The sequence below is a fragment of the Myiozetetes cayanensis genome, unplaced genomic scaffold (genome assembly GCF_022539395.1).
Source record: "Myiozetetes cayanensis isolate MyiCay16 unplaced genomic scaffold, myiCay2020 scf1, whole genome shotgun sequence".
In the NCBI taxonomy this organism is placed as follows: domain Eukaryota; kingdom Metazoa; phylum Chordata; class Aves; order Passeriformes; family Tyrannidae; genus Myiozetetes; species Myiozetetes cayanensis.
The window spans coordinates 89,791,172-89,812,085 of NW_026086604.1; the positions used below are offsets into that span (position 1 = coordinate 89,791,172).

Consider the following 20,914-nt stretch of genomic DNA (forward strand, 5'->3'; position numbering starts at 1 on the left):
CTTGCCACCCTGACTGCTTCCTTATCAGAAGGGCACACTGTTGAACTGGGCTCAACTCACTGTCTGCGAGAACCATCTGCCCCTGCCCAGGTCCTTTTCTGCAAAGCTGCTTAGGAAGACACCACTGTCCCCACCCACACTGCTATGGAATGACCCCATTCCAGAAGGAGGATGCTGCATTTGTTTTTGTTGGCCTTTATGAGATTCCTGTCAGCCCATTTTTCTGCAAGTCAAGAATAAACCTTTAGACCTATAATTTCCACCTTCTTGCTTTAATAAACAGTTCTGAATTCAAAGGCAGGAAAGACACTTATTTGCAAAAGGAAGACACCACACTTGTCAACATTCAAGATGTTTTTCAGCAACTGGAATATTGATTATACTAGATGTCTTACTGCAAGTTTTTCAGCCAGGTTTTTCCACTCTTCTCCCTAAACTACCACCACAACTATTTTTACCAATGCTTTCATCTAGCTCAGGTCAAACAAATAAAGTTGATTATGGCTAACTTTCTGATTTGGAAAGATTAGATCTGCACAAGTGGTCATGAGCAATCCTCTCTGAATCAGCAACAGAGCTAATAAACCTTAATGGAATCCCCATGCTGACAGCCAGGGGTATTATTTGTCTACATTAAGCAAGCATTGGCCTTCCAAAAGGGTTAGTTTTAAGTACAGCTTAGCAGTGGCTAATATAAACTCAGACAATTCTTAGATCTTGTTTAGTCATGTGCCTTATAACAGGATAATGCAGAAAGAACACAGATCCTATAAGCAGCCTGCTCAGGTACAAGAGGGCTGTTAGTCCAGAGCTTCTGGACAAAACTGGGATGGCACTTCAAGTTGTGTCTTCCTGATTTCATCTTGGTTAGACATGCCTGAGCAGTATACCATGGGTTACCACATAGCTCCTAAAGACATGTGATGTCTCTTCACTCAAGATTTCTGATCTTTCTCTCTCCCCACTTCACTCTCTCCATCTTCCTTCTCCTACAGGGCCCATATGCTGTTACCTCAAAGGTCAAGCTCACTCACAAGAACAACTGTTTATATCAGCAAGTCATTTAGGTTAACTTATGTGGTTTTGCAGGTTACCAACCAAAATACTGGATACCAGAGACTTAACTAAACAGAGGAACCAATACACTGGATTATAGGAATTATGCTGTAAGCAATCAAATCAAGATGTTCAGACTATTTTTTTTTAGAGTGAATGGTCAGGACATTACCTTAAGCATCTGCAAGGTGTATGCCTGAAGAGGTACAACTCTTTATTCAGTTACCTTTTATCCAGTTAACCCATTTCTATTTTTTTATTAGCCTCTTTGTACAGGATTTAAATCCTTAATCATCTGTGTTTCTAATCCAATAGAATCAGGATAAGCAGGGCATTTTATTTACCTTTTAGTATTGTCTTGAATCCTTTCTCCCAGTTGAAGAAAGAACTGGGATCTTGTATCAGCTGCATCCAGACTGGTATGGATTAGCAGGAAAACAGCTACACTTCTTCTCTGTTGAGGACTATACTGAGTTGTTAAGAGATTTAAGCAAAGCATTTAAAGGATGTCAAGTTCATTCCCATTCCATCTGTGCAATTCCAAAGTGGCAAGTAATGCATATATACAATAAACAGAAGTACGCAATCCTTTTGTAAGTTTCAGTAGAATTTACACTAATAATAAAAAGTTTATACTTGGGAGTTGCTCATCTTAAAAACACTTTCTGACCTGCATAATTAAAACTGGCTAGTATATTTACATTAAAATCAAAAGGCAGTTCAAGTATTTGTAAAATATCAATCTGAAAATCCAACAAAACTTAACATAAGTAACTTTCCACTCTTAAGCATGACTTGGAAGTTTTTGATGGTTTTAATTGCAAATGAAAAAAAGTGTTCTTTCTGCTAAGACAGTTCAGAGAAAAACAAACAGCAAAAAACCAAACCAAAACAAGATCAACCTCACAGAAGATATAAACTCTTATCCTGGTACGAGGACATACATTTCAGCAGTATTACCTTCCAAGCAGAGGAGCCAATAAATTCTAGCTGATAAGATAAAGACAAACAACCTCATTTATGTATAGGTTTGTTTTGTTTTTGTTTTTACTATACATGTAAGCAAATATTAGATCAAAATTGATTTACATTTTTGTGAAAGTCATTTATTGAATACAAAAAAATCCCCGTTACATTCAGCCTTATTATAAATGATTACACACAAAGAAATTCAGAAGTCTGTGAAGATGAAAAGTCTAACTGGCTGAACATTTTCAGAATTTAGATCATTTATGAACCCATATTTCTCAACTGTACAATAATAAAATTCAGAAAAATACACTTTGTCTTTCCAGCAATACTAGTCAGAGGGAGTCTCTGCTCATGGTGTTAATGGCAGCCCACATTTTGACAACTATTAGTTTCATGATTTTAAGTGTAGGGCTTCCCATATTAGCAACAAGGTGTAGAGGACCGAAAACCTAAACAACAGAAATTTATGCAATGAGTTCACTTTGATCCTAAAAGCTGCCAGCCAAAGTTCAAGACCGCACGCTTAAAAGTACTGTTGTCCACACTGAGGCACCAAGGCTGTTTCAGAAGTCTTCCCATACAGAGGAGAGAGGTTAACCACACATATATACATCAGCGCTGCCTGATTTGGAAGCCCCACCCTGGATTTCCAAAGCTGTCAAGCCTCCCAGTATCCTTTTGGATACTCACTTCTGAGATGCTGGGCCACCAAGTCAAGATGCTAACATAGAAGATTTTTTGCAAAATGAACTTAGAAAATTTTTCTATCACCTTTGGAGGGATTTTACTTATTACATCCAAGACATTGAAACAACATCTGTGGTCTTTGTACAAAGTTAAACTACAGGTACAAAATTACAGTTTAGTTTCTGTACAAGGTAAGATGGGACAAACATGGTGAAACCTTGGCTCATCTCTATTTTCATGAAAACTTCTGCATACCACTTTCCATCACCGCCTCACTGCTGAACACTGACATCTCATGTCATAAATTCAAAGACAATAAGATTAAAAAACTGATTTGCACAAAGAAAGTCAAAATAACTTTATATACACAACAAAAAGCCTTTTAAAAGTACAAAAATAACATCTATATGCCAATTAGTTACCACGCTTTGATAGTTCTCTCAGTGCCTACACATGCAAGACTGTAATCTATATTCAGAATAATTCTGCATCTGTAGAATGTATCAGAATATAAGAGATTAACATGTGATTAACTCTTGCTATTTTCAGAATGTGTATTCAGAATATCTTTGCAACCAATACTGCAATATTCCAGTCTCTGCATGTATAAGTGTAGATAAGCAGCTTTCATCTTACTTGATTTTAAAGTCTCCTGCAAGCTAGTAATCCACACTAAAAACCTACAATGGCCTCTAATGATTCTAGTTATACAATGCAATTCAAAATGTACAAAACTATAAAAAAGGAAACATTTATTGCCATGCACGAAACTTAAGTATGTTCAACTAAAAATTGCATCAAATGCAGTTCTGTTTAAAAAAAAAAAGATACACAAAGCAATTTACATTAACACTCTTAACATTAGATCAGCAGAATTAGCTCTGACTAAATACCACAAGGATAAGACACATTCTTTTTGCTGGTGCCTATCAGATCTTCAAATCCATGGGAACATTAAACCAGGAATCTTCACTTCCCACAGTCAAATCAGATCATGAGATCAACTGAAAAGATGAAAGTATTAGTTTTCTCCTTTCTCTCAATCCAATTACATACAACCTCTCCTTTTGTATCAAACTATCAAGAAAATACACTCTGCTTTTGCTATCATAAAAACCCCAAGAACATCCCTAGAGCAGACAAACTGCTCTCTCATGATAGTGATACATGTATGCACATCACATAGACACAGCTATTCTAGATAGCCATATATCAACATCTGCAAGTGAACCCACAGGAAAAAGTTACTTTATTAACTCCTCTAAGTGAACCTCACTTCTGCAGTTCCATTTTTAGTTTTGGGGCAAGCAAAACTAAGTGAATTTCTTTTACAAATAACCAACCACAGACTGGACAATAAACCCTCTGTCATGAGTACAGTAGATAACACCTATTTCTTCAGCAAAGCAAACTCAAAGGCAATATCAGTATAACTACTTACCAGGAGCACAGACAGAGAGAAAAGCTTTCTGTCTTTATTCCCTTTTGCCTTAACTTACAGGTGTGCAGAGCCTGTACAACCTCATGCGTTGTTATGTATGATTGTAGGTGGTTGGTGCATGAATTAAGAGTGCACTTTGCAGCCAAGATTCTAACTTAAAGCAAACTCTTAGATTTCAGAGTAAAAGTTATCACAAATTATGATAACTTTAATTTTAGTTCTGCTTACCAAACAATTCGTAAGAGGAGTAGAGCATGCTAAGAAAATAGAATATGAAGCAATTGTTTTTTCAAAGAGGGATACAAAAGAAAAAAAACCACTCCAAAACCAAAAATCAAAGGTTTAGGTTTCAGCAGAGCACTAAACTTCCAATATTATACAGGAGGCTATTAAAATTAGTGTAACAAGATGCCATGCCAGTTGCTAATAGGCTGAAGAAAAAAAACCCAACCCAACCCAGAACATTTTCTAAATGATAAAGTCTTTACCTCTTTGACTGTTTTTTTAATGAAGTCTTTTCTGTCAGATAAATCATAACTAGGATATTTTTCATACACCTAAAAGAAAGTAGAAACAAAAACCAAACCTCAAATTACTTTCATTCAAGGCATTATATATTATATGAATAGAAGGAGCTTAAATAAAATTAGGGCAAAAACTGACGTGTACTTCTAGTATTACAACAGGCAAAATACCCTCTGTTAGCTATGGAAAGACACAGGCTTATTTTCCTGTCCTTATTTTGACCACATAAATATTTAAATACATGTATTGTTTTATATTTGGTCACTGACTAAACTGGTACTATACTTTTTCACACCAACAAACTGAAACACCTAGCTTGCCATGTCACACAAGTAAGAATTCTCTGAGCTTTGTTTTAAATGCTCTCTAAGCAGTCAGATATCCCTGCATTAGTGTAGGAAGCTAAACAATTCATAAAAGTAAGCCAGCCTTGGGATTTGATAATAAGTAAAATTGTTATCCTTTCAAGAGTCTAACAGAATAGTCAACATATTTGAGTGCTATTCTACAGCTATTCTTTGGTTAACAGGATGCAAGAGGACTAAAACAAAAACCAGATGCCAGTACAAGGTATTCTATTACACTATACCAAATTTCAGACTTCTAGAATTACTATAAACATGACAAAAAGTTTGTATAGAATAGAAACATGCAATTTTCTCATAAGAATAATTTCTGGTATAACTTTCTCAAGACTACTTCTTGGTACCAGGAAAAGCAAATATGTGAGTTAACTGACTGCAGAAAATATCAAGTTATCAATGTACTTTCTGTGTTTTGGTCACTTTTCCCACCTTTCCCTTTTCTCCTACCTGTACTGACAAAAAATGGATTTTTTGCTGAACTGATTCAACTCACTAACTCAGCTGAGAACTATTCAATTTTTGCTGATAGATGGCAGCTGAACGGACTCAAAGAGGACATAGGAAGAATGAGAGCAAGGAGGGCAGCAGAAATGTACAGAGAGCAGGACACAGCCCTCCCCTGCAGACAGCAGCAAGCTGCTCCACTGTCGTAAAATCTCAAATATTTTCACTGAGAAACATGGCACTTGTTTTGGAGGTATTACTGCTACTTTCCATGTAGCTAATTTTATTTTGGCTATTTCCTTTCTAAAGTTTGTATCAGTGTTGTATACCTTAAGATTAAAGCTCACATTTTTGTAGCTGTTAGCAATTAAGTAAGTCAATGCAAAACTACTTAGTTTCTGAACCATGATGCAGAGTACAAGTCTCCATCTGGAATGATAATAAAAGTCAGTTCACAAAGAACACACTGCCTAAAGACAGGCTGAAAAATCATATTTGCTTACCTCCTTGCAAATTTGTTTCATTGTGACCTCCTCTAAGTTTGCATTGGCCAACAAGTTCTTGACAGTTTCCTTCACTTCTTCATCTGTGGGTGGTTTCTTCAGTTTTTTAATTAAAGGTTCATCATCTGAACTATCTTCAGACTCACTTTCTAAATATGAAGAACAATTTGAATTTTAATAGAAGGTTTTTGATTTGTCTGTTTTCTTCCTTCAAAACAGAAGCCATCAGAACTTTCCACAAGCTTCTGATGCAGACGTTCTCCCTTACAACAGACATCTTGCCAGATGGTCCATTTAAAAACAAAGCTAATGCTATCAGTACTACATTTATTTATGAATTTGCATAGTTGTTGATAAAATATTAGTTTAGAAATCAACAAGTACTCTAAAAAGTATGGGATTGATAAATTTAATCTATCAAACTAAACAGAAAAGCTTATTACAACAATTCTAATTGAGGTATTATGGTCCTAAAAAAAAAAAAAAAAAAAAAAAGTACTTAATTGCTTTAAAAAGGAGTTTGGATTTCTTTTTTCCCCCAGCAGTGTTGCACATTACACAGTTTTATAATGCTGTATTACTGAACATGCTATTAGAAACACCATGAGAACAAAAGAAGATAACTTCATTTATGAAGCTAAGTGAAAGGTCACAGGATACTCCTACAATCTTTTCCAGCAAAGAAAAAAGAATTAGAATGAATGGCTCCAACATCCACTCAGTTTCTCTACTGCCATCAGGACAAAATTCAGAGCAAATACCAAACAAACTGGATAATGAGCTTACAGAAAGACCTACTTAACATTTTGATTTTTGTACTGCAAGCATACACTCAAAATAGAAATGCAGAAAGAGTAAATAAGACATTATGAATATATTGCATAAGTTACATGAAAAACACATAGGTAGCATTTGTATATATATATATATACACATAAACTGATGACAAAATGAGCTGTATACACAACACAGACAGCCACGTTCAGCAGTCAAACTGAAAATACACTGAGTTCAGTACAGGCCACTTTACTCTGCTGAGAAACAAAGCTGTGAAAGAAATTTAGCATAGTTCTTTGTCTAACAGCAGTTTCTCAATACGCTTGACAAGAAGGGTAATTAATTTGAATTGATGCTTGTGCTATATCATACATATGCCAATGCTGGCATTAAATGAAGTATGTTTGCAGTATGATATACACTGCATTAATAACTCCTAGTACAATTGTGACAGAGACTTGGCTGCTACCTCATGGGTAAGTCAGACAATTTAAGGTGGGAATAGACCTCTAGAGGTCATCTGGTTTAAGCCTTTACTTGGAACAGGGCTAACTCAGAACTGGTTGCTCAGGGCCCTGCCACCTTGAGTTCTGAATATCTCCAACAATGGGGATTCCACAGCTCCTCCAGGCCCCATTTCTGTGTGTGACCACTCTCAAGGTGAAGTTTCTCTTCCCCTAACAAATAACTGCAGTTTCCCTGGTGCCAGCTTGTGCCTGTCACCTCCTGTCTTCTCCCTCTGCACCTCCAAGCAGAGCCTGGCCCTGCCTTCCCATACTCTCCCATTTGGTAGTTGCACACTGCAAGCATGATCCCCCTTCATGGATCTCTTCTTCAGGCTGAACAAGCCCAGTTCCTTCTGCCTTCCCTCCTCTACTCTGTGCTCCAGCCCCCTCATCATCTTGGTGACCCTGCCCTGGGCTCACTCCACAGTGTCCATGCCTGCCTTGCCCCAGGGAGCCCAAAGCTGGACACAGTGCTGCCAAGGTGGGCTCACTAAGTGCTGTACAGGGGGAACAATCCCTTCCCTCAGCCAACTGTGTTGGCTCCACAGTTGCTCAAGGAGCCCCGAGTGCTGCCAGTGTTCCTTATCAGAAGGGCACACTGCTGAACTGGGCTCAACTCACTGTCTGCGAGAACCATCTGCCCCTGCCCAGGTCCTTTTCCGCAAAGCTGCTTAGGAAGACACCACTGTCCCCACCCACACTGCTACAATTTCTACAGAGCTGTTAAGAAACTAGATGTTCGTGTAACTTCAATGCATATGGTGAGATATGAGAAAGCCAATAGCAAGGGGATGCATAAAGAAACCATATCTATGTTAACAAAAAAAAAACACATCAAGCTGCTGAACCAAAGATCCACATAGTTGGATATATGCTACGGGATCAATTACAAGATTTGCACAAAGCGACCACAGAGGCCCCAGCAGAATCTTGCCATCCAGCAGAACAGAGATCTAGGCTGATACTTTCAGTTTATATGCAAATAAAAACTATATACATATGTACACAGCAGAAATTACATGAAGTATACCCAAACCAAGAACTTCTTTAATTAACATGTCAAGGAAAGAAACATCAAGTAGCAAGCCAACAATTCACCAAAATCCATTTTCCTTTCACAATTAGGTGTAAAAGCTTGCTTTCTAATAAGCATGACAGTTAAACTACAAGACAAGGTATGATGAAAGATTTAGAGCATTTACCTTTTCTAGAACTGTTCTGATTTTTCTTAGTAGTGCTGCTGTCTGCCTTCTTGACATTCGCACCCTTCACAGCTTTCTTGGTTTTGGAAGTCACCTTTTTAGATTTTTCTCTTTTAGATGTTTTTCTAGGGGGCTGTGAAGAAGAAAATCAGAAAATTCAAATAATGGTTTTTATCTATACCTCTCTTCCACGAAGGAAAATTGTCCACTTCGAGGGCAGTTTACTCCAGCCACTCCATGCCTAAGATTATTACAGAGCTGATGCAGCAGAACAGATATACTGCCTACACCCTTCCACCTGTAGTATATTAAAAGCTGTCATAACCCTAAAAAATGCCACAATCTTAACACTGTACACAGACATTTTCCATTTCACCGTGTCCTATATTCAAACTAATTTGACAGACCAGTGTTTTTGTTATAATTAAGCTTTTAATCCATGCATGTAAACTTCAGCTTCTAAAGACTTCAGTCCATTCAGCTATTGCCTGGCAGACCTATCTAACCCCTACCTTCTAAACGAAAGCAAAGATGACCCATTTATATCAGTGGGGTTTACTGTCAGGTCTTTGTCAAAATTTTGTTTGGAGGTTTGGGATTTTCTTTTCTTTAAATAACTAAATTCTTGAAGAATTTTCTAAGACAACTCCCACTTCTGAAACAGACATTGCTCTCCTCACAGCAGAAACATGGTCTTCCAGAAGAGATGAAGAAATATGTCAACTTTTAGTATTTCAACCCTGTTTCAATTTTCCATTTATGGGTAAAGAAAAGGGCACAATAAGAATTAAATTTAATGGAGGCATATGGAATTTCCTTGAACTATCTTTTTACATTAAAATGAACACATATTAAAATACCCCTGGCAAAACAAATTGTTAGTTATATAAATGGCCTTCTAACAAAAGATTTTTGTTACTATTTTCTATAGCTCAGACTATTTACTTAACAGCCTGTCACACTTCATAGCAACAGACAGAATGTAACTCAAGTAAATAGTGGTCTTACATTACAGCCAAAGGTTCCATAGCTTACATAAAGAATTTTCTTGGACACCAACAGTTGACTAATTGTCAGGCCCCTGCTTGTTGCAGGGGTCTGATTAAGGCTAGAAAGACAGTTCAATCTAAGTCAAAATGCAGCTTAAAATGGAGCCTGTAACTTCTTTTCATTTCTTCTTTCCCAGGTTTCAGGCATTTGGACAGTAACTCAGCTGCAGACTTGTACTGGTCCTCCACATTTTGTGTCTATTGTGTGAATAACCACAGGGAATGCATGAGGTTCACCTAATTTCTGATTAGGAACAGAACACCTCTCCTACAAGGAGAGGCTAAGAGAATTGGTGTTGTTCAGACTGGAAGAGAGAAGGCTCCAGGGAGATCTTACAGCAGCCTTCCAGTACCTAAAGCAGATCTGTAAGAAGGATAGAGATAGACTTTTTAGAAGGGCCTTTTTCAACAGGACAAGGGGTAACAGCTTAAACTGAAGAAGGGACAATTTAGATTAGATATAAGAAAAAATTTTTTTATGATGGAGGATGACAAAACACTAGCACAGGTTGCCCAGAGAGGTGGGGGATGCCCCCTGCCTGGAAATATTCCAGGCCACGTTCAGCGGGGCTCTGAACAACCAGATTCACTTGATGATGTCCCTGCTCATTGCAAGGAGGGTTGGACTAGATGACTTTTAAAAGGTCCCTTCCAACCCAAACTATTCCATGACTTGATATTTCTCTCCTAGTACACAAAAAGTTTCAAAGAAAACAAAATACAGTGAGATGAGAACACTTCAGAGATTGCAGGGATGTTTCTAACGCTGCTTACTATGTTGCTTACTTTATCTTATGTGATAAGTAAACCTGTGTATCAGGTTCACAGAACCTGAAAAGAGATTAGGATATAAAATCCAGGAGAAATATAGAATCAAGATCCAAACCAAATGCAGTCAGGTAGGTCAGGGACACTGACTAAATTCAAAGTATCAAATCTGAATTCCTAGGTATCAAAAATGGAAAAAGACAGAATCGACAGATAGACAGAGGTGACAGATGGGACAGGACAGACATGGGAAATTTTTATGAAATTATAGTAGAGTCATCACAAGATGATACAAGAAATGCAATCAATTATGTTGGAAATCCTAGTTGCCCCAAAATGGCACATAATGAAATGTTTTATAAGGTGCATACACATCCCCAGGAATCAGAACCCTTGCTCTTTATCTAACTGATTCTCTAACTCCAACATACTAAGAAATTATGAAAACCTCTTATAAATTGCAGATGGGTTCCCTTTTCTTTCAAACCATTCATTCAGTTAAATATCATTCACTCCCCAACTCTAGTGCTCCAAGAATTACCAAATGATAACAACAACATAATGACAAATGTTTTAAGCCCTGTGTTGAAAACCAAACAAAACTCCTTGTTACCTCATCTTCACTTTCTTTTTCTTCTGAAGAGTCATCCTTTTCCTTCTTTTCATCTTCTTCACTACTGGATTCATCTGACAAGATCTCAGGGCACTTGGTGCGTTTTGCTTTTCTTGTTGATCCAGAGCTACTGCGCTCTTTTTTGCCACCTTTGCTTGGTGTTTTTTTGGACTTTGGCAATGGCTGAGAGACAAGAGATGAGTGTCATCCAAGGAGGAATTAAAAAGTGAATTTTAAAAATATAAATTCTTTCAATTCACATGAAAGAACGGCAAATAAATATAAAGGTTTCTTAGCAAAACCCAGGACTATTTTATGTACTACACTTCAGCTGTAACATTTTGCAGTAAAAGACATTCAGTACGGAAATGGAGCTGAGCAAAATGAAATTTCAGTTTTAAGCTAAGTGCCCCCCTTCCCTAAGCATACAAATCTCCAAAGGCTGGGGTTTAGAGAGGGGAAGCAAGAAAGAACAATCTAGAAGGACCCTTTTACCTATCTATGCACTCCCAACCCATAAAAGCAGGCCTTTACTTCTGGTAACAAATCAGCTGACAACTCAGAAGACTCAAAGGCAGGAATTCTGTCATGTCTTATGACAAACTGCATTTTATTGTCACTCAGTACCTGTGTCCCTAAAGCAGCATGGAGACTCCTTATTCACATCACCTGCCAGTGTTTGCTGGGAATAAATTTAATTTCCTAAGCAACAAAGCAACCATTTAAGTATTACTTTTAGATTAAAAACTGAAAGTCCAAGAAGATTAACAACAGAGTTTAGTAGTCTTGGTAGCTGAATCAAGTGCACTAGCATATACTTGCTAAATCAAGTTCTTCTAGCCTCGCAAAAAATTCCATTTGTGATGTCCAAATGTAGCATACACAGGTAACATCTGTCAGTTTATTTTCCTGTCCTTTCATATTACGTCTATTCTACTCCATTCACCCACAAAGCAGAAGCTACTTAAGGTATTTGGGGCTAGATATCCTAATTAGCTTCATGTGTTGACCCCATACACTTCTATGTGCTAACTGTGTATAGTGGGTAAACTTGCATGTAAATATACAGTTTCTAGTAAAGTCCTTACTCCGTTATGGATACCTGCGTAGCGAGCTACTCTCTTTCAAGAAGACATTCCCACTGCAGTAACTCAGAGCAGTAATTATATCACCCCTGGTAGCTGGTAAATAACAAGCAATAGAGACAGATACATTTTCCATCAGAATAGAGCTGTAAAAGGAAGCGTAACAATCTGCATCTCACCTTGCCTGAAGATTTTGGATGCATTAAGAAGTTTAATATTCTGGTTACGAGTTCACTGTTAACTCCTGATCTTTCCAAGTCAAGAACTTCACAGATGCTTTTCAACATTGCATTTCTAAATCTGGGACAAAAAAAAAAAAAAAAGAGAAAAGAAAAAAAGATTCAGTATCACATCCTAAATCACATCCTAAACAGTCAACATTTGACTGCTAGAAGCTGCTGTCTGGTTTGTGGCTGCAACCTGAAAATATATATACACTGTTAACTACACTTCCAGTGTTATTTGTAGTTAAGCAAAGAATCACCTCCATGTTACATAAGGCAAAATAAAATTCTCAGATCCATATGTCTATAAAGTAGGATATAAAACACAAAGTTATAAAATCTTAGCAAAAAAAAAAAGTACCTTCCCTAGAATCTCTCCTAATCTACCATAATGGAAAAAAAAAAAAAATCAATCCTGGAAAATAAATCCAGTGTGTACAATACTGGAACTTTAAGGGGTCAGGAAGTCTCCCTTTATTTTCTCTGGTTCCTTACCCCCTTACAGAGGTATCTCTGATGGAGACAGAACATTAGGAGAAACTCTGATATCCACCCCTTTTACTTCAAAAGAATCTTTCTTAATTTTAATGCTTTGAAGGTAGATCTGCAGGTAACAGCAATTATAGTGAGCTAAGTATTAAGATGCAGTTCAAGTGTGGAATAAACAAGAGCACATGACTTCTGAGTCAGTAACTTCCACAGCAAGTAGTCCTGACTTACAAAATCCAAGAACTCTAACCCACACAGCAACCTCAACCCTGATTCTTTGTAATTTATAACCTGAATGGTAAGATTCCGTAAAATAAATGTTGACCTTTGTTCATCTTGTCCAATGCTGTTAAAATATGACGACATGCAAGTGTAGAGTGTGGGCAGAAATGAACCACATCGTCAGAACAAACTAACAAACGAGTCAGCAGTGTTCCATACACAGATATAAACAGCAGTGGCATTTAGCAGGGTAGTGCAAGCACACAGGGCTTGATATACCTTGATATAAGAGCGACAATGCAACCAGGTTTCAGAATATTTGCTGAAGACTGAAGGGTAACAAGGTTAAACTAGTAGTTGTTTCATATGGAAAATATGGAAAAAAAGGGGTGAAGTTATTTTGTGACCTCTTGTAGATAAGGGAAGTTATCCAATTATCCATTATCCAATCTAGCCAGTGGGAAACACTCAAAACTCCCATTAGGAGATAGAGTTTGTCTTGTAGATTCCCATGTATTCGACAAACCCTACTCTTGGAAAATATATAAGCATATATAAGGAAGAAAAATTGGCAGATTCCAAATTCTGGAAGCCTTCCCACTATCAACACACAGGCATTAAAAGAAGAAAGCACTGTAGAATCAAATGTACAAATTGTAGACTTGTAAATTTGTAAACATTGTAAATGTAAGTGTTTGTAAATTTGTTACATTGTAGATATTTTATTAGTTCTCTCATGTTTTACAACAAGGGCATTTTTAAACCCTTTCAATTCAGTCAAAATTAAGTTGTAGTAGCTTCTCCTGTTAATGGAGAAGCAGCTAATGAAGGGAGACAGTAAAAAAGAAAAGTTTGTTAGACTAGTTGCTACCGCAATTCTAATATGTTTAACATATAATAAGCCGAAATGGTTTTGGTTCTGAAAGAGGAAGGTTTTGATGCACAGAATGATGCAAGTTTGTATCATGACTAGAGTACAATGTATTCACGAGATTATCCTTGCCCTGGAGAAATAAAGTTTTTCTCTCACTTGGCAGAAGAATGCTAGTTAGCATGCAATAGTGAAAGCCAAGAACGTAGGAATTGTAAATAAAATTTTCACAATTTAATACATTTCAAGCTGTCTTAAGAGACCAGTTTGTGCGATTAAAATGAACTCAGAAAAATATCATAGAGAGACTCAGCTTAAATTTAATCTTAAATAAAATTTTGGAAGAAAAAGAGAGTCTAGCATTAGCCAAGCTATGTTAAGTATCAAGAGATCATTACTTTTTTAACATTTCTTCCTTCTTTTTGTATTGGTCACTTCCTTTTTCGAATGGGAACCCGCTGAACTGACCAACATTCTTCTTTAGGGATGCAACCTAGAACAGAACACACAGATTACTTTCCATTGCAAGCAGTTTAAAATATTTCATTTAATTATATTTGTTAACTTTTCATACATGAAAAATCTGTTCTAGTACTTAGCTTTCTGTTGACAAAAAGTTACGTTGTTATAACCTATATGGACTATGCCTTTAATTATCTCATGACAGACAAACTACAACGACTGACTTTGTGTGATCTTGGTACTTTTAATAACTCACTAGATAAAGTCACCTGCCATTTCAGGCTTGTTTAGAATGTACTGCATGATTATTTACAGCTTTGCAAAACTTCAATCATATGAAGCCTCTTGCATGCTTTTTATCATGTAATCTGTTATAAAATCGTGAATTTTATTTTTCTATTCTCTAATTTGCTTACAAGCTTTTCTGAAGTCTTGCATAGGACCATTTTTGAACCTTTTATTTAGCAGGACCAGTTTTTGTATTTACATATCACCCAATTTACAACTTCTACTGTTATATCTGTTGTCTGAACTGGGCTGAACTTTCATTGCAACAGCCTCTATAATGGGAAAATTGCTTCTATCAAGATTCCAAACATATTTAAGTTCTTTGCTTTCACTTCATCTCCTTTTACCAAATAAAGGACGTTAAAGAATAACGTCTTTCAATCTTTCAATTTTCTGAGGTCTTTTTTACACTACCAAGAATAATTTGAACTCACTTCCAATACTACTACAAATTTTGTTCCTGCTGTTTCTCCTTGAGTTTATAATTTTACCAAATCTTATAATTTTACCAAAGCTCCTTTTCCAAAGAGCTTTGTCCAGTACCTAGAGAAAATTTGCAGATTTGGTATGTTTGCAGTATTGGTATGTTTTATTAAAAATGTTAATTACAATCCAAAGCACATATAAGAATTTGCATACAAGACAAGATCTGACCTTCGCAATATTAAACAGCACTCTGAGTTCCCAAATATATTCTGATTAAACATAGTTTTGAACAAAACCATACTGACATATTCTTTTTCTGAATACTTGAGGCAACAGGTCTTTCTTTGCCATTTAAAGAAGTATTGCATTTGAAGCAGTGATCTGAGATATTACAGCTAGCACGCATCTGTACTAGTACTATTCAGTTTCTGGGTTCTGTGTTAGCTGTTCAACTCTCCAAAATGCAGAAAGATATGAAAAACAAATTCCAATAATTACAGTAAATATATAGAAATATTGAAATTTAATCTGCCTTAATTTAATTGTATTCATTTTACCTCCATTAGCGAGGAAAATGGGTCATATTTACTCTGAAATTTAAGGTACAACCACTAATACATAAAGGGCTCCAAGAAGGAGTTGCTATTATATTTTCTTTAAGTTTCATCCTTAAATACAAAAGAAGCCATATCTGTTTTTAAGTAATATTTCAATTCTCTTCCATAAATGCGACAAAAATCATTATTAGGGTTTTATATATAATGTAACTTTACTTTCTACTGCTTTGTGCAAATAAAGGGAGAAAATGACTACAGAAGTAGCAATGCGTTAAACTCACTAACAGTTTTCAAATATAAAAGAACTAGAATTACTAACAAAAAGCTACACTGAACGGAATAACTATGTGGAATATTTTGAGTGTCATCTGCATGTCAGAAGCCTTTAGCATATGAACCACAAATTATTTCCAACTCGACCCCATAAGGTAAACCATCCCTCCCTGTTTAAAAAAAAAAAAAAATTAAAAATCTACATTCAAGCAGACTTACAATTCAGTGCACCATAGGACTTTTATAGGAAGAGTAATTTATAGGAGCTAAAAAAGTTAGGGGCTTACTTAACTAGTCCTGCAATATCATTTTTTAAAGTTTGTAATAAATAACACTTAAGAAGTAGATTGACATGTGTAAATGTAAAAAACTACTCTACAAACATTTTCACTATACATGAGAATTAATAGATACAGAAGATTGACGTTCTTACAGTGCCTGGCCTGTTGTAGAGGAGTTTGTGCAAGTTCCTTAGTTCGTCTGTCTTCTTTTTGCTCAGAAAGAACTGTATCCTTTCAATTTCACAGAGTTTTTGTCCTTTTCCTGAAACAATTAAAAGCAATTATGCTATTCATTACATTCATATAGACCTATGTGTTTATAACTTCAAAGATATGTTTTTTAAAGAAGCAAAGATGTTATTTCATAATAAAATTAGACATTATAATAGGTCAAACATTAAACAGGCCTCTTCCTACCACTATGGCATCCTAACAGGCTCTTTACCTTCCTTACTTGATAGTACCTAAATCAAGGTACAAGGATTTGGCATTTCTTTCTATTCTAGCTGCTCCTGCTTTTGTTGCTGCTGGTGAGGTACTAAAGGCACTTACCTATTCTAAGTAAGTTTAAACATTATGTAACTTTTACGGTTTAAATGACGCTACAAAATAAAAGGTGCTTTTCATATAATTATAGTAGCCTAATTATTTTAAAATGGATCATGACTCTTCAGGTAGGTCTCATCTACAACAGACTAATAATTTGATCTTTTTAGAAGTTTCATTATCATTCCCAACACTCAAAATTCTTATGTGAGAGGTCAGGCTTACCTGGTGTAATTGTAAAAGGTTCCTTCTGCAACGAGGACACTTGCATGGTCAGTCGGTCAACCTTCTTCTTCTCCCTTTTTCCTTCAACGATGAGACTCTTTTCTGCAAAAGACAGCTTCCTTAAACACAGTATTTTTCATTGCATGAGCAGATTTGACGTAGGTACAGGCAACATGACACTGAATCTTTGAAATGACAAACCAAAAATGGATGAGGATATAAGCAAGTACTATGACACTTTCAGACCTTGGCTAATAAGTCAACGTGATTCTATGGAGCTGCATATACATAACTAGAAGTCTCCAGTTCTTAACCACAATCCTGTATCCAACATAAGGTATCTTCAAGACAAGACTAGGCATTTCCTAAAAGGAAATTCACCCCACTGAAAGTTGATCCCTCACGTCTACCCAAATGGAGGATACAGCATTTTCAGAAATCCATCGTTCTCTCCCTTCACGGCCTTTTTGAGGTACAGAAGTGACACTGTTTGCATAGTCTCCTTCTTGGACACTGCACAGTTCCACATATAGCACTCCTGACAAGAATATTACCACCAGACGGGCAAAAGGAGAGTCCAGGTTGCTTACAGACAAATTATTTTCCCACTGCTGGACTGGAGGAACCACAGATATCAGCGGGAGAGGTAGAAGCACAAGCGCAGTGGGACTGTGCGTGCCTATGCTGTGAAGCATTTCAGGGCACAATATGAGTATCACAAATACTACAAGAATACTATTTCCAGTAATTCTGGTACTGCTTACTAATGAATATGTTTAGATTGCTTTATGTATATGTTGCACATCATTACTTTAATGATACTGCTTTAGGAGAAACACCTAAATCTTCACCTAAACATTTCATACTAAAATACTTGACCTCAAATCAAATTATCCTTAGCACTAAACAGATGGGCTGCCCTGGCTTTAACATCTGAAAGCAGTTTCAAACCTGTACGAGCACAATCAAAACTGGTATGTGTCTACCAAAAACAAAGCAAAACATACTTGTGTGTACAAAACAAAAATTGTTACTAAAAATCTAATTCTGATTACTCTATTATTTTCCAAATAGCATAATCTATTTTCTTTCCACTACCTTTCCTAGAGACAAACTTGATTCCTTTCAAGAATCCAAGACCATCAGTGACTTGGTTTTCACTGCAGCTCCATTTCCATGAATGCTTTTATTTGCAAAACAGATGCCTGGAGACTTCACAATGGAAATTAACGTTTCTGCACAGTAGTTCCTTCATCATGTTTTGTACTCCTTGACTCCCTCTTCACTTACATACCACAACACAATACCTGCTTTGCTCATCTTATCATATTGCCCCAATTTTTACCTACAACTTTGGTCTAATGGAATTTCTGCCTCCCCAGTATAATGACATTTGGGTACCCAGAAAATTGTAGTTAAGCAAAGACATCTGTATTGTTTCCAAAAGTACTGCACACTCACAAGTTTCTCTTTCGCAAACACGGATCACTTCAGAGTGTTACTGGCAAAAAATAATTTGATAAAGGATACTACCTCCTATAATGATTGAAAAATTTATAGAACAACAAAAAAAACCCCTAGTGTAGAAACCCAGGATGCTGGCAATCCTTCAATTTTCTTGAGATAAATCAGCACCACTGTTTCTAGTGTTTCCTATTACAGTCTACTGGGAAGCTATTATGACCCATGAGATAGGTGTACCATGGAATCTCCTCAATAATTGTACAATTAGCCAAAATCACAGGAGGCTGCATTCAGCAGCTTGGTATTTAATAAAGGACAATTTATTCAGTGGCAAAACAAGTACCCTTTTCTTCTTCCTCTTCCTCTTCTTCCTCTTCTTCATCTTCATCACTTTCCTCAGCTTTGTTTTCAGTTTCAGGTTGTTTCTCATCTGTTTTTTCTGGTGACATTGTATCTTCTTTTGAGGAATCAACAGAAGACATGGTGTATGGTTCTGTAAAAAGCAGTCAAGAAAACCATCACCAATATAGCAATATACATGAAAAATACAGGAATCTTGTTTTTTAAAATAACGTCCTTATGAGGTAGAAACAGTATGTATGTACTGTGATTGTTCACATTCTCTTGTCGCTAAAACGTTCTTCATACACACAATACAGAAAATGTTTCAGGAGAAGTTGCTGTTTATTCTGCAACTAGTCCAGTTAAGAACACTCTCAAAGGTTACAAATTTTTTTCACAGACAAGCTGCTTTGTGAAGCACTTGGAAACACCCACTCAAAGCAACTGATAATGTTATCTATTAAAAACTGCAGTGTTTTAAGACACCACTATTTTAGTGCACCCTGCACTTATTCCTGATCATGGTTAACTATGCATGCAAGTTTCCCAGTAGCTTAAAAAGGCTACATATTTAGATGGGAAATGGGAACAGAAAAAATAAAAAAGAAAGTTGCAAGCATTACAGAAAAGAATTAACACTGCACTCATAATTCAGAGAGCTGCTGCATCTTAGGGCATAAAAATGCTTTTTTGTTTTAATTTGTAGATCTACAACAAAAAACCACAAATGCTTCATACTTAATATATTTAAGAGTCTTTTTTTAGCATTTTAAGTGACTTAAATGTTAACTTTAAAACATCTTAATTTTGCACATACCATTGCCATGCTAAGAGAAAATGTCTATCCAGTAAAGGAAGATAACCACATGTTTCATTTCAGAAAAATTCCAGCTTTCAAAAATTTTTACTGTTTAGATCTGGAACAAAACACACTAATGATGCTGTAAGCACTTGTGGAAAAAGTATCACACGATTAAGCATTTTCTTCTTCTGATATTAAAGCCAACATTATCTGCAAGGGGTCAGGTTCAATAAATAGCATTTAAATCAACTGCTTATATGCAGTGCTAGCGGGTGGCAGAGAGCAGCAGTGCTGCAAATGACAGAACGTGCAAGTTAATATTTATTACCAACAGTAAGGAGAAAAGTAGTTTCCTGCTCTTTGCTAAATCACTGGGGGGAAAAAAACCCCAAACTTTCAAGGTATTACTACCAATATTTCACTTGACATGTATAAGTCATCTTCACGGCATTACTGTCTGAATTTTACTTGAAGGCACGAGTGTAAAAGCATGGGAAGCACTACAAGCCGGTTTTCCCTCCCCTTTCAACGGGAACAGCGGGGTATGAATATGAAAGTTAGAGACTTCTCAGCTTTTTATCACCTGGGTTCGTAAGGACAGCTTGCTCAGGGAAAAAGGGCTCTGGGATCCACCTGTAGGAAGACTCAACTCGGGGATACATTTGGCCGGGAGAGGGTCTCTCACCCTCGCCTGGGGCTTTTCAGACGGAGACTCGCCGCCTTGTACCCCCTTTACCGACCTGCAATCTGGAGGCCAGGGAGAAGCACAGGCTATGGGCAGCTCCCGGCGGCCAAGGCTCCATCGCCTCCCCCGATTGGGACCGCTCCGCCCGCTCCCGCCGCAGGACAGCGCAGCGCCCTGGAGACACGCCTGGCGGGGGCCGGGCCGGGCCGGGAGGCGGCCGCGGTGCCCAGCGCTCCGCAGGCACGGCGCGTCCTCGGGGCGGGGCGGGAGCCCGACGGCCGCGCTCCGCTGCTCCTCGTCGCAGCCCGTCCCCGCCCGGCCCGGGCGCGGCGAGGCGGGACCGCTCTCGGGCGCCGTTACTGCCATGGCGGCGGGACCCACCTCGGATCGAGCCGCGGATCCCGGCTCCTTCCTCGGGCGCGGATGCGGCGGCTGCAGCAGGAGGCGGCAATTCCCAGCGGACGGGGCGGGTCCGGGCGCAGCGACACAAACACACACACACGCACGCTCCCCCACCGCGGCGCAGCCCCGCGGCCGCCAGGAACTCTCCCCCTTCTCCTTCCCCCGCTCGCTCGCTCGCTCCCTCCCTCCCGGAATCAACAAGGTTTTCAAAATGGCGGGTTCCCGGGCGGCGCGGAGGAAGCGGGAAGGCGCCGGCCAATCAGCGCGCGCGGCCCGGCCGGCGCGGGCAGGGCCCGGGGACGGCTCGGGAGGGGAGGGCGCGCGTGACGGCGCGCCCGCCCGCCCGCGCTGACGTCAGGTCG

At 38.0% G+C, this 20,914-nt stretch overlaps 1 protein-coding gene across 1 annotated transcript; it reads right to left on the bottom strand.

Moving 5' to 3' along the window:
• Window positions 1-2,140: 2,140 nt before the first annotated feature.
• DEK (DEK proto-oncogene) lies at window positions 2,141-20,696 on the bottom strand. Its single transcript, XM_050321095.1, has 11 exons — window positions 20,532-20,696; window positions 18,665-18,814; window positions 16,858-16,959; window positions 16,239-16,348; window positions 14,198-14,292; window positions 12,173-12,293; window positions 10,909-11,091; window positions 8,479-8,611; window positions 5,994-6,142; window positions 4,645-4,713; window positions 2,141-3,719 (listed from the first exon to the last, which is right to left on the bottom strand). The coding sequence occupies exons 2-11, from the start codon at window positions 18,801-18,803 to the stop codon at window positions 3,708-3,710; spliced, it is 1,113 nt and encodes a 370-aa protein (XP_050177052.1). The 5' UTR covers window positions 18,804-18,814; window positions 20,532-20,696; the 3' UTR covers window positions 2,141-3,707.
• Between the last annotated feature and the right edge of the window lie 218 nt (window positions 20,697-20,914).